Source organism: Oncorhynchus masou, chromosome 1 (assembly GCF_036934945.1).
Source record: "Oncorhynchus masou masou isolate Uvic2021 chromosome 1, UVic_Omas_1.1, whole genome shotgun sequence".
Lineage (NCBI taxonomy): Eukaryota > Metazoa > Chordata > Actinopteri > Salmoniformes > Salmonidae > Oncorhynchus > Oncorhynchus masou.
The window spans coordinates 6263850-6276908 of record NC_088212.1 but is presented as its reverse complement, the minus strand read 5'-3'; the positions used below and the strand labels follow the sequence as shown (position 1 = coordinate 6276908).

Genomic DNA, 13059 nt, shown 5'->3' with positions numbered 1-13059 from the left:
GGCAGTCATCTGCCCTACTACCCACCTCCCTTTACACCAGGCAGTCATCTGCCCTACTACCCACCTCCCTGTACACCAGGCAGTCATCTGCCCTACTACCCACCTCCCTGTACACCAGGCAGTCATCTGCCCTACTACCCACCTCCCTTTACACCAGGCAGTCATCTGCCCTACTACCCACCTCCCTGTACACCAGGCAGTCATCTGCCCTACTACCCACCTCCCTGTACACCAGGCAGTCATCTGCCCTACTACCCACCTCCCTGTACACCAGGCAGTCATCTGCCCTACTACCCACCTCCCTTTACACCAGGCAGTCATCTGTCCTACTACCCACCTCCCTTTACACCAGGCAGTCATCTGCCCTACTACCCACCTCCCTTTACACCAGGCAGTCATCTGCCCTACTGAAAGTTTGACCGTTTATAAGTTTGTGTATGCATGTGTAAAATATACGCACGTTAATTAAAACATGTTTTGTGCAGAAGTGTGTTTATGTGTCCATGTGAGCTGGTTGCTCTGCGTGTCTACAGCACCAGCCGTAGTACCTGGGGTTCTGGCGTGCTCCAGGTGTCCCAGTGCAGTCTGCTTGGTGATGCGGTACACCAGTTCTCCAGGCTCACTGTCCTGGTCTGTAGTTGACAGCTGGAGAGTAGTCAGCTTCTTCACTGAGTTCTCATCCAACACCAGACCCTTATTCACTACCACAGAGGGAGGCAGGTGGTCCTCTGGGGGACAGGGGAACATGGGGACGGGGGAACACGGGATGGGGGGAGAAGAGGAACATGGGGACGGGGGAGATGGGGACGGGGGAGAAGGGGAACATGGGGACGGGGAACACGGGATGGGGGAGATGGGGAACATGGGGACGGGGAACACGGGATGGGGGAGATGGGGAACATGGGGACGGGGAACACGGGATGGGGGGAGATGGGGAACATGGGGACGGGGGAACACGGGATGGGGGGAGATGGGGAACATGGGGACGGGGGAACATGGGGACGGGGGGGAGAAGAGGAACATGGGGACGGGGGGAGATGGGGAACATGGGGACGGGGGAACATGGGGACGGGGGGAGATGGGGAACATGGGGACGGGGGAACATGGGGACGGGGGAGAAGAGGAACATGGGGACGGGGGAGATGGGGAACATGGGGACGGGGAACATGGGGACGGGGGGAGATGGGGAACATGGGGACGGGGAACACGGGATGGGGGGAGATGGGGAACATGGGGACGGGGGAACACGGGATGGGGGAGATGGGGAACATGGGGAAGGGGGAACACGGGATGGGGGGAGATGGGGAACATGGGGACGGGGAACATGGGGATGGGGGGAGATGGGGAACATGGGGACGGGGGAACACGGGATGGGGGAGATGGGGAACATGGGGACGGGGGAACACGGGATGGGGGGAGATGGGGAACATGGGGACGGGGGAACACGGGATGGGGGAGATGGGGAACATGGGGACGGGGGGAGAAGGGGAACATGGGGACGGGGGACGGGGGGAGAAGGGGAACATGGGGACGGGGGAGATGGGGAACATGGGGACGGGGAACACGGGATGGGGGACAGGGGAACATGGGGACGGGGGAGAAGGGGAACATGGGGATGGGGGGAGAAGGGGAACATGGGGACGGGGGGAGATGGGGAACATGGGGACGGGGGGAGAAGGGGAACATGGGGACGGGGGGAGAAGAGGAACATGGGGACGGGGGAGAAGAGGAACATGGGGACGAGGGGAGAAGGGGAACATGGGGACGGGGGGAGATGGGGAACATGGGGACGAGGGGAGAAGGGGAACATGGGGACGGGGGAGATGGGGAACATGGGGACGGGGGAGAAGGGGAACATGGGGACGGGGGAGAAGGGGAACATGGGGACGGGGGGAGAAGGGGAACATGGGGACGGGGGAGATGGGGAACATGGGGACGGGGGAGAAGGGGAACATGGGGACGGGGGAGAAGAGGAACATGGGGACGGGGGAGAAGAGGAACATGGGGACGGGGGGAGAAGAGGAACATGGGGACGGGGGAGAAGGGGAACATGGGGACGGGGGAGAAGGGGAACATGGGGACGGGGGAGAAGGGGAACATGGGGACGGGGGGAGAAGGGGAACATGGGGCGGGGGGAGAAGGGGAACATGGGGACGAGGGGAGAAGGGGAACATGGGGACGGGGGAGAAGGGGAACATGGGGACGGGGGAGATGAAGGGGAACATGGGGACGGGGGAGAAGGGGAACATGGGGACGGGGGAGAAGGGGAACATGGGGACGGGGAGAAGGGGAACATGGGGACGGGGGAGATGGGGAACATGGGGACGGGGGAGATGGGGAACATGGGGACGGGGAACACGGGATGGGGGAGATGGGGAACATGGGGACGGGGGAGAAGGTGAACATGGGGACGGGGGACGGGGGGAGAAGGGGAACATGGGGACGGGGGGAGAAGGGGAACATGGGGACGGGGAACACGGGATGGGGGAGATGGGGAACATGGGGACGGGGGAGAAGGGGAACATGGGGACGGGGGAACACGGGATGGGGGAGATGGGGAACATGGGGACGGGGGAGAAGGGGAACATGGGGACGGGGGGGGAGAAGGTGAACATGGGGACGGGGGGGATGGGGGAGATGGGGAACATGGGGATGGGGGGAGAAGGGGAACATGGGGACGGGGGGGAGAAGGGGAACATGGGGACGGGGGAGAAGGTGAACATGGGGACGGGGAACACGGGATGGGGAGATGGGGAACATGGGGACGGGGGAGAAGGGGAACATGGGGACGGGGAGAGAAGGGGAACATGGGGACGGGGAACACGGGATGGGGGAGATGGGGAACATGGGGACGGGGGGAGAAGGGGAACATGGGGACGGGGGGAGAAGGGGAACATGGGGACGGGGAACACGGGATGGGGGAGATGGGGAACATGGGGACGGGGGAGAAGGTGAACATGGGGACGGGGGAACACGGGATGGGGGAGATGGGGAACATGGGGACGGGGGAGAAGGGGAACATGGGGACGGGGGGAGAAGGGGAACATGGGGACGGGGAACACGGGATGGGGGAGATGGGGAACATGGGGACGGGGGGAGAAGGGGAACATGGGGACGGGGGAGAAGGGGAACATGGGGACGGGGAACACGGGATGGGGGAGATGGGGAACATGGGGACGGGGGGAGAAGGGGAACATGGGGACGGGGGGAGAAGGGGAACATGGGGACGGGGGAACACGGGACTGGGGGAGATGGGGAACATGGGGACGGGGGAGAAGGGGAACATGGGGACGGGGGAGAAGGGGAACATGGGGACGGGGGAACACGGGATGGGGGAGATGGGGAACATGGGGACGGGGGGAGAAGGGGAACATGGGGACGGGGGGAGAAGGGGAACATGGGGACGGGGGAACACGGGATGGGGGAGATGGGGAACATGGGGACGGGGGGAGAAGGGGAACATGGGGACGGGGGAACACGGGAAGGGGGAGATGGGGAACATGGGGACGGGGGAGAAGGGGAACATGGGGACGGGGGGGGAGAAGGGGAACATGGGGACGGGGGGACGGGGGGAGAAGGGGAACATGGGGACGGGGGAGAAGGGGAACATGGGGACGGGGAACACGGGATGGGGGAGATGGGGAACATGGGGACGGGGGGACGGGGGGAGAAGGGGAACATGGGGACGGGGGAGATGGGGAACATGGGGACGAGGGGAGAAGGTGAACATGGGGACGGGGGGACGGGGGGAGAAGGGGAACATGGGGACGGGGGGAGATGGGGAACATGGGGACGGGGGAGAAGGGGAACATGGGGACGGGGGAGATGGGGAACATGGGGACGGGGAACACGGGATGGGGGAGATGGGGAACATGGGGACGGGGAACACGGGATGGGGGAGATGGGGAACATGGGGACGGGGGAGATGGGGAACATGGGGACGGGGAACACGGGATGGGGGAGATGGGGAACACGGGGACGGGGGGGAGATGGGGAACATGGGGACGGGGAAAGCGGGATGGGGGAGATGGGGAACATGGGGACGGGGGAGAAGGGGAACATGGGGACGGGGGAGAAGGGGAACATGGGGACGGGGAACACGGGATGGGGGAGATGGGGAACATGGGGACGGGGGGAGAAGGGGAACATGGGGACGGGGGAGAAGGGGAACATGGGGACGGGAGGAGAAGGGGAACATGGGGACGGGGGAGAAGGGGAACATGGGGACGGGGGAGAAGGGGAACATGGGGACGGGGGGGGAGAAGGGGAACATGGGGACGGGGGAGAAGGGGAACATGGGGACGGGGAACACGGGATGGGGGAGATGGGGAACATGGGGACGGGGGAGAAGGTGAACATGGGGACGGGGGGGGGACGGGGGAGAAGGGGAACATGGGGACGGGGGACGGGGGGGGAGAAGGGGAACATGGGGACGGGGGAGATGGGGAACATGGGGACGGGGGAGAAGGGAACATGGGGACGGGGGAGATGGGGAACATGGGGACGGGGAACACGGGATGGGGGAGATGGGGAACATGGGGACGGGGGGGAGATGGGGAACATGGGGACGGGGGGGGGAGATGGGGAACATGGGGACGGGGGAGATGGGGAACATGGGGACGGGGGAGATGGGGAACATGGGGACGGGGGGGAGATGGGGAACACGGGATGGGGGAGATGGGGAACATGGGGACGGGGGAGAAGGGGAACATGGGGACGGGGGAGATGGGGAACATGGGGACGAGGGGAGAAGGGGAACATGGGGACGGGGGAGAAGGGGAACATGGGGACGGGGGAGAAGGGGAACATGGGGACGGGGGAGAAGGGGAACATGGGGACGGGGGAGAAGGGGAACATGGGGACGGGGGGAGAAGGGGAACATGGGGACGGGGGGAGAAGGGGAACATGGGGACGGGGGGAGAAGGGGAACATGGGGACGAGGGGAGAAGGGGAACATGGGGACGGGGGGAGAAGGGGAACATGGGGACGGGGGAGATGGGGAACATGGGGACAAGGGGAGAAGGGGAACATGGGGACGGGGGAGATGGGGAACATGGGGACGGGGGGGAGAAGAGGAACATGGGGACGGGGGAGAAGGGGAACATGGGGACGGGGGAGAAGGGGAACATGGGGACGGGGGAGAAGGGGAACATGGGGACGGGGGGGAGAAGGGGAACATGGGGACGAGGAGAGAAGGGGAACATGGGGACGGGGGGAGAAGGGGAACATGGGGACGGGGGAGAAGGGGAACATGGGGACGAGGGGGAGAAGGGGAACATGGGGACGGGGGGGAGATGGGGAACATGGGGACGGGGGAGAAGAGGAACATGGGGACGGGGGAGAAGGGGAACATGGGGACGGGGGGGAGAAGGGGAACATGGGGACGGGGAGAAAGGGAACATGGGGACGGGGGGAGAAGGGGAACATGGGGACGAGGGGAGAAGGGGAACATGGGGACGAGGGGAGAAGGGGAACATGGGGACGAGGGGGAGAAGGGGAACATGGGGACGGGGGAGAAGGGGAACATGGGGACGAGGGGAGAAGGGGAACATGGGGACGGGGGGGAGAAGGGGAACATGGGGACGGGGGAGAAGGGGAACATGGGGACGGGGGAGAAGGTGAACATGGGGACGGGGGGGAGAAGAGGAACATGGGGACGGGGGGGAGATGGGGACGGGGGAGAAGGGGAACATGGGGACGAGGGGAGAAGGGGAACATGGGGACGAGGGGAGAAGGGGAACATGGGGACGGGGGGGAGATGGGGAACATCAAGACAGAAGGGGGACGAGGGGAGAAGGGGAACATGGGGACGGGGGGGAGAAGGGGAACATGGGGACGGGGGAGATGGGGAACATGGGGACGGGGGAGATGGGGAACACGGGGACGGGGGAGATGGGGAACATGGGGACGGGGGGAGATGGGGAACACGGGGACGGGGGGAGATGGGGAACATGGGGACGGGGGAGATGGGGAACACGGGGACGAGGGGAGGCGAGGAGGCAGATAACAGAGGGAATTAGAGATCAAAACCTGAGAGTGAAGATGTTTCAACCACATGGGAACAGAAAGCCTAGAACAGACTGCTGGTGATTATGGACCACATCAAGACAGAAGGCCTCTAATGGTGGTGATTATGGACCACATCAAGACAGAAGGCCTCTAATGGTGGTGATTATGGACCACATCAAGACAGAAGGCCTCTAATGGTGGTGATTATGGACCACATCAAGACAGAAGGCCTCTAATGGTGGTGATTATGGACCACATCAAGACAGAAGGCCTCTAATGGTGGTGATTATGGACCACATCAGGACAGAAGGCCTCTAATGGTGGTGATTATGGACCACATCAAGACAGAAGGCCTCGGCTGGTGGTGATTATGGACCACATCAAGACAGAAGGCCTCGGCTGGTGGTGATTATGGACCACATCAAGACAGAAGGCCTCGGCTGGTGATTATGGACCACATCAAGACAGAAGGCCTCGGCTGGTGGTGATTATGGACCACATCAAAACAGAAGGCCTCGGCTGGTGATTATGGACCACATCAAGACAGAAGGCCTCGGCTGGTGATTATGGACCACATCAAGACAGAAGGCCTCGGCTGGTGATTATGGACCACATCAAGACAGAAGGCCTCGGCTGGTGATTATGGACCACATCAAGACAGAAGGCCTCGGCTGGTGATTATGGACCACATCAAGACAGAAGGCCACCACTCGTGAGCAACTATCAGTAACAATTGGCCACTGACTGTTTTGAATTGATCGCCAGTACAGTGTTCCTTACATAAGAGGACACCATACAAAGTTACCTACCTAGTATACTGTTGTAGAAGGACTGATACCTACCTAGTATAGTGATGTAGAAAGACTGGTACCCACCTAGTATAGTGATGTAGAAAGACTGGTACCTACCTAGTATACTGTTGTAGAAAGATTGATACCTACCTAGTATAGTGATGAAGAAAGACTGGTACCTACCTAGTATAGAGATGTAGAAAAACTGGTACCTACCTAGTATAGAGATGTAGAAAGACGGGCACGTCAGTCAGACAGGAAGTGGAGAAAAATAGACACTTGCCTGAAGAAGTTTTCAAATCTTTGGTGTGAAAATCTTTGGTGTGACTTACTACTATATATGTGCAGGCCGAGCCAATGACCTCATTTCAAGATGGCTGCTACCTACATTCTGCTTAGCGTTGTGAAGTATAAATTAAATAAATACATTGAAAGCCGGGACTCCACAGATCATCATGTTTGTCTGTCTGTGACTTACCTTTTTTTTATCACCAGCCCAGAGAGTCAAAGTGTTTTATTTTACACAACATTTTCACGAAACATCTTACAAGGTAAGCTTCCATTTGTTCTGTTTCAGCTATAGCTACATGTAGGGGTATCAAATGAATCCTTAGGTTGGTAGAAACATATCTGGTATATTACCATGTTATCTGATGATGTATGACTTAATGGCATCATCGAATGTCCACCGAGTGGCTATATCTTTGAGCATAAAAAATATTCTGGTTAGAGCCAATGTAATTGTCCTCTTGCTCAGTTGTGCACCGGGGCCTCCCACTCCTCTTTCGATTCTGGTTAGAGCCTGTTTGCGCTGTTCTGTGAAGGGAGTAGTACACAGCGTTGTACGAGATCTTCAGTTTTCTTGGCAATTTCTCTCATGGAATAGCCTTCATTTCTCAGAACAAGAACAGACTGACGAGTTTCAGAAGAAAGTTCTTTGTTTCTGGCCATTTTGAGCCTGTAAACGAACCCACAAATGCTGATTGCTCCAGATACTTAACTAGTCTAAAGAAGGACAGTTCTATTGCTTTTTTAATCAAGACAAGTTTTCAGCTGTGCTAACTTAATTGCAAAAGGGTTTTCTATTGATAAATTATCCTTTTAAAATCATAAACTTGGATTAGCTAACACAACGTGGCATTGGAACACAGGAGTGATGGTTGCTGATAATGGGCCTCTGTACACCTATGTAGATATTCCATTTTTTTTTTAAATCTGCCATTTCCTGCTGCAATAGTCATTTAGAAAATTAACAATGTCAACACTGTATTTCTGATCAATTTGATGTTATTTTAATGGACAGAAACTGTGCTTTTCTTTCAAAAACAAGGACATTTCTAAGTGACCCCAAACTTTTGAATGGTAGTGTACATGTAGGTAGAGTTAAAGAGACTATGCATAGATAATAAACAGAAAGAAGCAGCAGTGTAAAAAAGGGGGGGTCAAAGGTCAATCAATAATCCAGGTGACACATTTTATTAGCTTTTCAGTAGTCTTCTGGCTTGGGGGTAGAAGCTGTTTAGAAGCCTCTTGGACCTAGACTTGGCGTTATGGTACTTATTGCTGTGCGAGAACAGTCTATGACTAGGGTGGCTGGAGTCTTTGACAATTTTTAGGGCATTCTTCTCTGACACCGCCTGGTATAGAGGTCCTAGATGGCAGGAAGCTTGGCCCCAGTGATGTACTGGACCATTTGCACTACCCTCTGTAGTGCCTTGCGGTCGGAGGCCGAGCAGTTGCCATACGAGGCAGTGATCCAACCAGTCAGGATGCTCTCGATGGTGCAGCTGTAGAACCTTTAGAGGATCTGGGATCCATAACAAATCTTTTCAGTCTCCTGAGGGGGAATAGGTGTTGTCATGCCCTCTTCACAACTGTCTTGATGTGTTTGGACCATGATAGTTTGTTGGTGATGTGGACACCAAGGAACTTGAAGCTCTCCACCTGCTCGGGCCATCCTTTTCCTGTAGTCCACGATCATCTCCTTTGTCTTGAACACGTTGAGGAGAGGTTGTTGTCCTGGCACCACAATTCCAGGTCTCTGACCTCCCTATAGGCTGTCTCGTTGTTGTTGGTGATCAGGCCTACTACGTTGTGTGGTCGGCAAACTAAATGATGGTGTTGGAGTCTTGCCTGGCCATGCAGTCATGGGTGAACAGGAGATGACAGAAGATGACAAAGCATGCACCGCTGAGGAGCACCAGTGTTGAGGATCAGCGTGGCGGAGGTGTTGTTGCCTACCCTTACCACCTGGGGGCGGCCCGTCAGGAAGTCTAGGATCCAGTTGCAGAGGGAGGTGTTTAGTCCCAGGGTCCTTAACTTAGTGATGAGCTTTGAGGGCACTATGGTGTTGAACGCTGAGCTGTAGTCAATGAACAGCATTCTCACATACAGGTGTTACTTTTGTCCAGGTGGGAAAGGACAGTAAGGAGTGCAAATTGGAGTGGGTCTGGGGTTTCTGGGATGATGGTGTTGATGTGAGCCATGACCAGCCATTCAAAGCACTTCATGGCAACAGACTTGAGTGCTACGGGTCGGTAGTCATTAAGGCAGGTTACCTTGGTGTTCTTGGGGACAGAGATTATGGTCTGTTTGAAACATGTAGGTATTGCAGACTGGGTCAGGGAGAGGTTGAAAATGTCAGTGAAGACATTTGCCAGTTGGTCAGCGCATGCTCAGAGTACACGTCCTGTTAATCCGTCTGGCCCTGCGGCCTTGTGAATATTGACCTGTTTAAAGGTCTTACTGACATCGGCTACAGAGAGCGTGATTACACAGTCGTCCGGAACAGCTGGTGCTCTCATGCATGGTTCAGTGTTGCTTGCTTCGAAGCAAGCATAGAAAGCATTTAGCTCGTCTGGCAGGCTCACATAGCTGGACAGCTCGCGGACGCGTTTCTTCGGAGGTCGTAGCGGGAATTCTTATTATCGTCCAGATTATTGTCCCGCTCCTTGAAAGCAGCAATTCTTGCTTTTAGCTCAGTGCAAATGTAGCCTCTAATCCAGTGCTTCTAGTTGCTGTATGGTTTGGGAGGCGTTTCTAGAGTGTTGTCACCTCTAAACAGGTGACATGCTGGTAAAAATGAGGTAAAACAGATTTCAGTTTCCCTTAAAGTCATGGGCCATGAGAAACGCAGCCTCTGAATGAGCATTTTCCTGTTTGCTTATAGCCCTATACTGCTCGTTTAGTGTGGTCTTAGTGCAAGCATCGGTTTGTGGTGCTAAATAGACAGCTATGAAACGCATAGATGGTAAATAGTAGCTTATCAGCAACAGCTGTTCCCTTCGACCAGCAAAATGTATATCCACGTCCTTGCTCAGCCACGACTCTGAGAAACATTTAAAAAAAATGGCAGGTCCTGTTGATAGGATAGTATCGAATTGAGCTCATCCAGTTTGTTCTCCAGTGACATTCTCAACAGGAAGCTCTTTTGCCTCGTTTCCTCTTTCAAGTCCGTACGATCAGGAGTAAGCAGAATATCCAGAGTTGTCGATATTCCAAATCGAGGTAAGTGATTGCTGATCAATCAAAATTTAAATCAAATGTATTTATAAAGCCCTTCTTACATCAGCTGATGTCACAAAGTGCTGTACAGAAACCCAGCCTAAAACCCCCAAACAGCGAGAAATGCAGGTGTAGAAGCACGGTGGCTAGAGAAAAACTCCCTAGAAAGCCCCCACACCACTAGAGGGATATCTTCAGCCACCGCCGAGTATAGCCCACGAAGATCTCCGCCACGGCACAACCAGGGGGGGGCGCCAACCCGGACAGGAAGATCACGTCAGTGACTTGACCCACTCAAGTGACGCACACCTCCTAGGGACGGCATGGAAGAGCACCAGTAAGCCAGTGACTCAGCCCCTGTAATAGGGTTAGAGGCAGAGAATCCCAGTGGAAAGAGGGGAACCGGCCAGGCAGAGACAGCAAGGGCGGTTCGTTGCTCCAGAGCCTTTCCGTTCACCTTCACACTCCTGGGCCAGACTACACTCAATCATAGGACCTACTGAAGAGATTAGTCTTCAATAAAGACTTAAAGGTAAAGATTGGTCGACAATAGTTCTAGAACCATTCCATATGTTCTATAATAGTTCTAGAACACCTCCATATGGACCCACTGAAGAGACGAGTCTTCTGCCAGAAACTGTTTTCACATACTAGGAAATTACTAGGCAAAGACATTATGTACAAAAAAAAGTTTCGATCAGCGAAATAAATAACACAAAATTGGTCCGGATCACGTAAGACCTCCACTGCACCGCCATCCACCCACATATGCTTAAGTTCCCCATTCACCCACATATGATTAATAAGTTCCCCATTCACCCACATATGATTAAGTTCCCCATTCACCCACATGTGATTAAGTTCCCCATTCACCCACATATGATTAAGTTCCCCATCCACCCACATGTGATTAAGTTCCCCATTCACCCACATATGATTAAGTTCCCCATTCACCCACATATGATTAAGTTCCCCATTCACCCACATATGATTAAGTTCCCCATTCACCCACATATGATTAAGTTCCCCATTCACCCACAAATGATTAAGTTCCCCATTCACCCACATATGATTAAGTTCCCCATTCACCCACATATGATTAAGTTCCCCATTCACCCACATGTGATTAAGTTCCCCATTCACCCACATGTGATTAAGTTCCCCATTCACCCACATATGCTTAAGTTCCCCATTCACCCACATATGCTTAAGTTCCCCATTCACCCACATATGATTAAGTTCCCCATTCACCCACATATGATTAAGTTCCCCATTCACCCACATATGATTAAGTTCCCCATTCACCCACATATGATTAAGTTCCCCATTCACCCACATATGATTAAGTTCCCCATTCACCCACATATGATTAAATTCCCCATTCACCCACATATGATTAATAAGTTCCCCATTCACCCACATATGATTAAATTCCCCATTCACCCACATATGATTAAGTTCCCCATTCACCCACATATGATTAAATTCCCAATTCACCCACATATGATTAAGTTCCCCATTCACCCACATATGATTAAATTCCCCATCCACCCACATATGATTAAATTCCCCATCCACCCACATATGATTAAGTTCCCCATTCACCCACATATGATTAATAAGTTCCCCATTCACCCACATATGATTAAGTTCCCCATTCACCCACATATGATTAAGTTCCCCATTCACCCACATATGATTAAGTTCCCCATTCACCCACATATGATTAAGTTCCCCATTCACCCACATATGCTTAAGTTCCCCATTCACCCACATATGATTAAGTTCCCCATTCACCCACATATGATTAAATTCCCCATTCACCCACATATGATTAATAAGTTCCCCATTCACCCACATATGATTAAATTCCCCATTCACCCACATATGATTAAGTTCCCCATTCACCCACATATGATTAAATTCCCCATTCACCCACATATGATTAAGTTCCCCATTCACCCACATATGATTAAATTCCCCATCCACCCACATATGATTAAATTCCCCATCCACCCACATATGATTAAATTCCCCATCCACCCACATATGATTAAGTTCCCCATTCACCCACATATGATTAATAAGTTCCCCATTCACCCACATATGATTAAGTTCCCCATTCACCCACATATGATTAAATTCCCCATTCACCCACATATGATTAATAAGTTCCCCATTCACCCACATATGATTAAATTCCCCATTCACCCACATATAATTAAATTCCCCATCCACCCACATATGATTAAATTCCCCATCCACCCACATATGATTAAGTTCCCCATCCACCCACATATGATTAAATTCCCCATCCACCCACATATGATTAAGTTCCCCATCCACCCACATATGATTAAGTTCCCCATCCACCCACATATGATTAAATTCCCCATCCACCCACATATGATTAAATTCCCCATTCACCCACATATGATTAAATTCCCCATTCACCCACATATGATTAAGTTCCCCATTCACCCACATATGATTAAATTCCCCATTCACCCACATATGATTAAGTTCCCCATTCACCCACATATGATTAAGTTCCCCATTCACCCACATATGATTAAATTCCCCATTCACCCACATATGATTAATAAGTTCCCCATTCACCCACATATGATTAAATTCCCCATTCACCCACATATGATTAAGTTCCCCATTCACCCACATATGATTAAATTCCCAATTCACCCACATATGATTAAGTTCCCCATTCACCCACATATGATTAAATTCCCCATCCACC

The 13059-nt window shown here is 53.6% G+C and overlaps 1 protein-coding gene across 1 annotated transcript in view; it reads right to left on the bottom strand.

Moving 5' to 3' along the window:
• Positions 1-13059, bottom strand: part of LOC135510729 (extracellular matrix organizing protein FRAS1-like) — a 408168-nt gene that overhangs the window by 56090 nt on the left and 339019 nt on the right. The window contains 1 exon segment of the mRNA XM_064931929.1: positions 549-728. Within this exon segment, the coding sequence (XP_064788001.1) occupies positions 549-728 (180 nt within the window).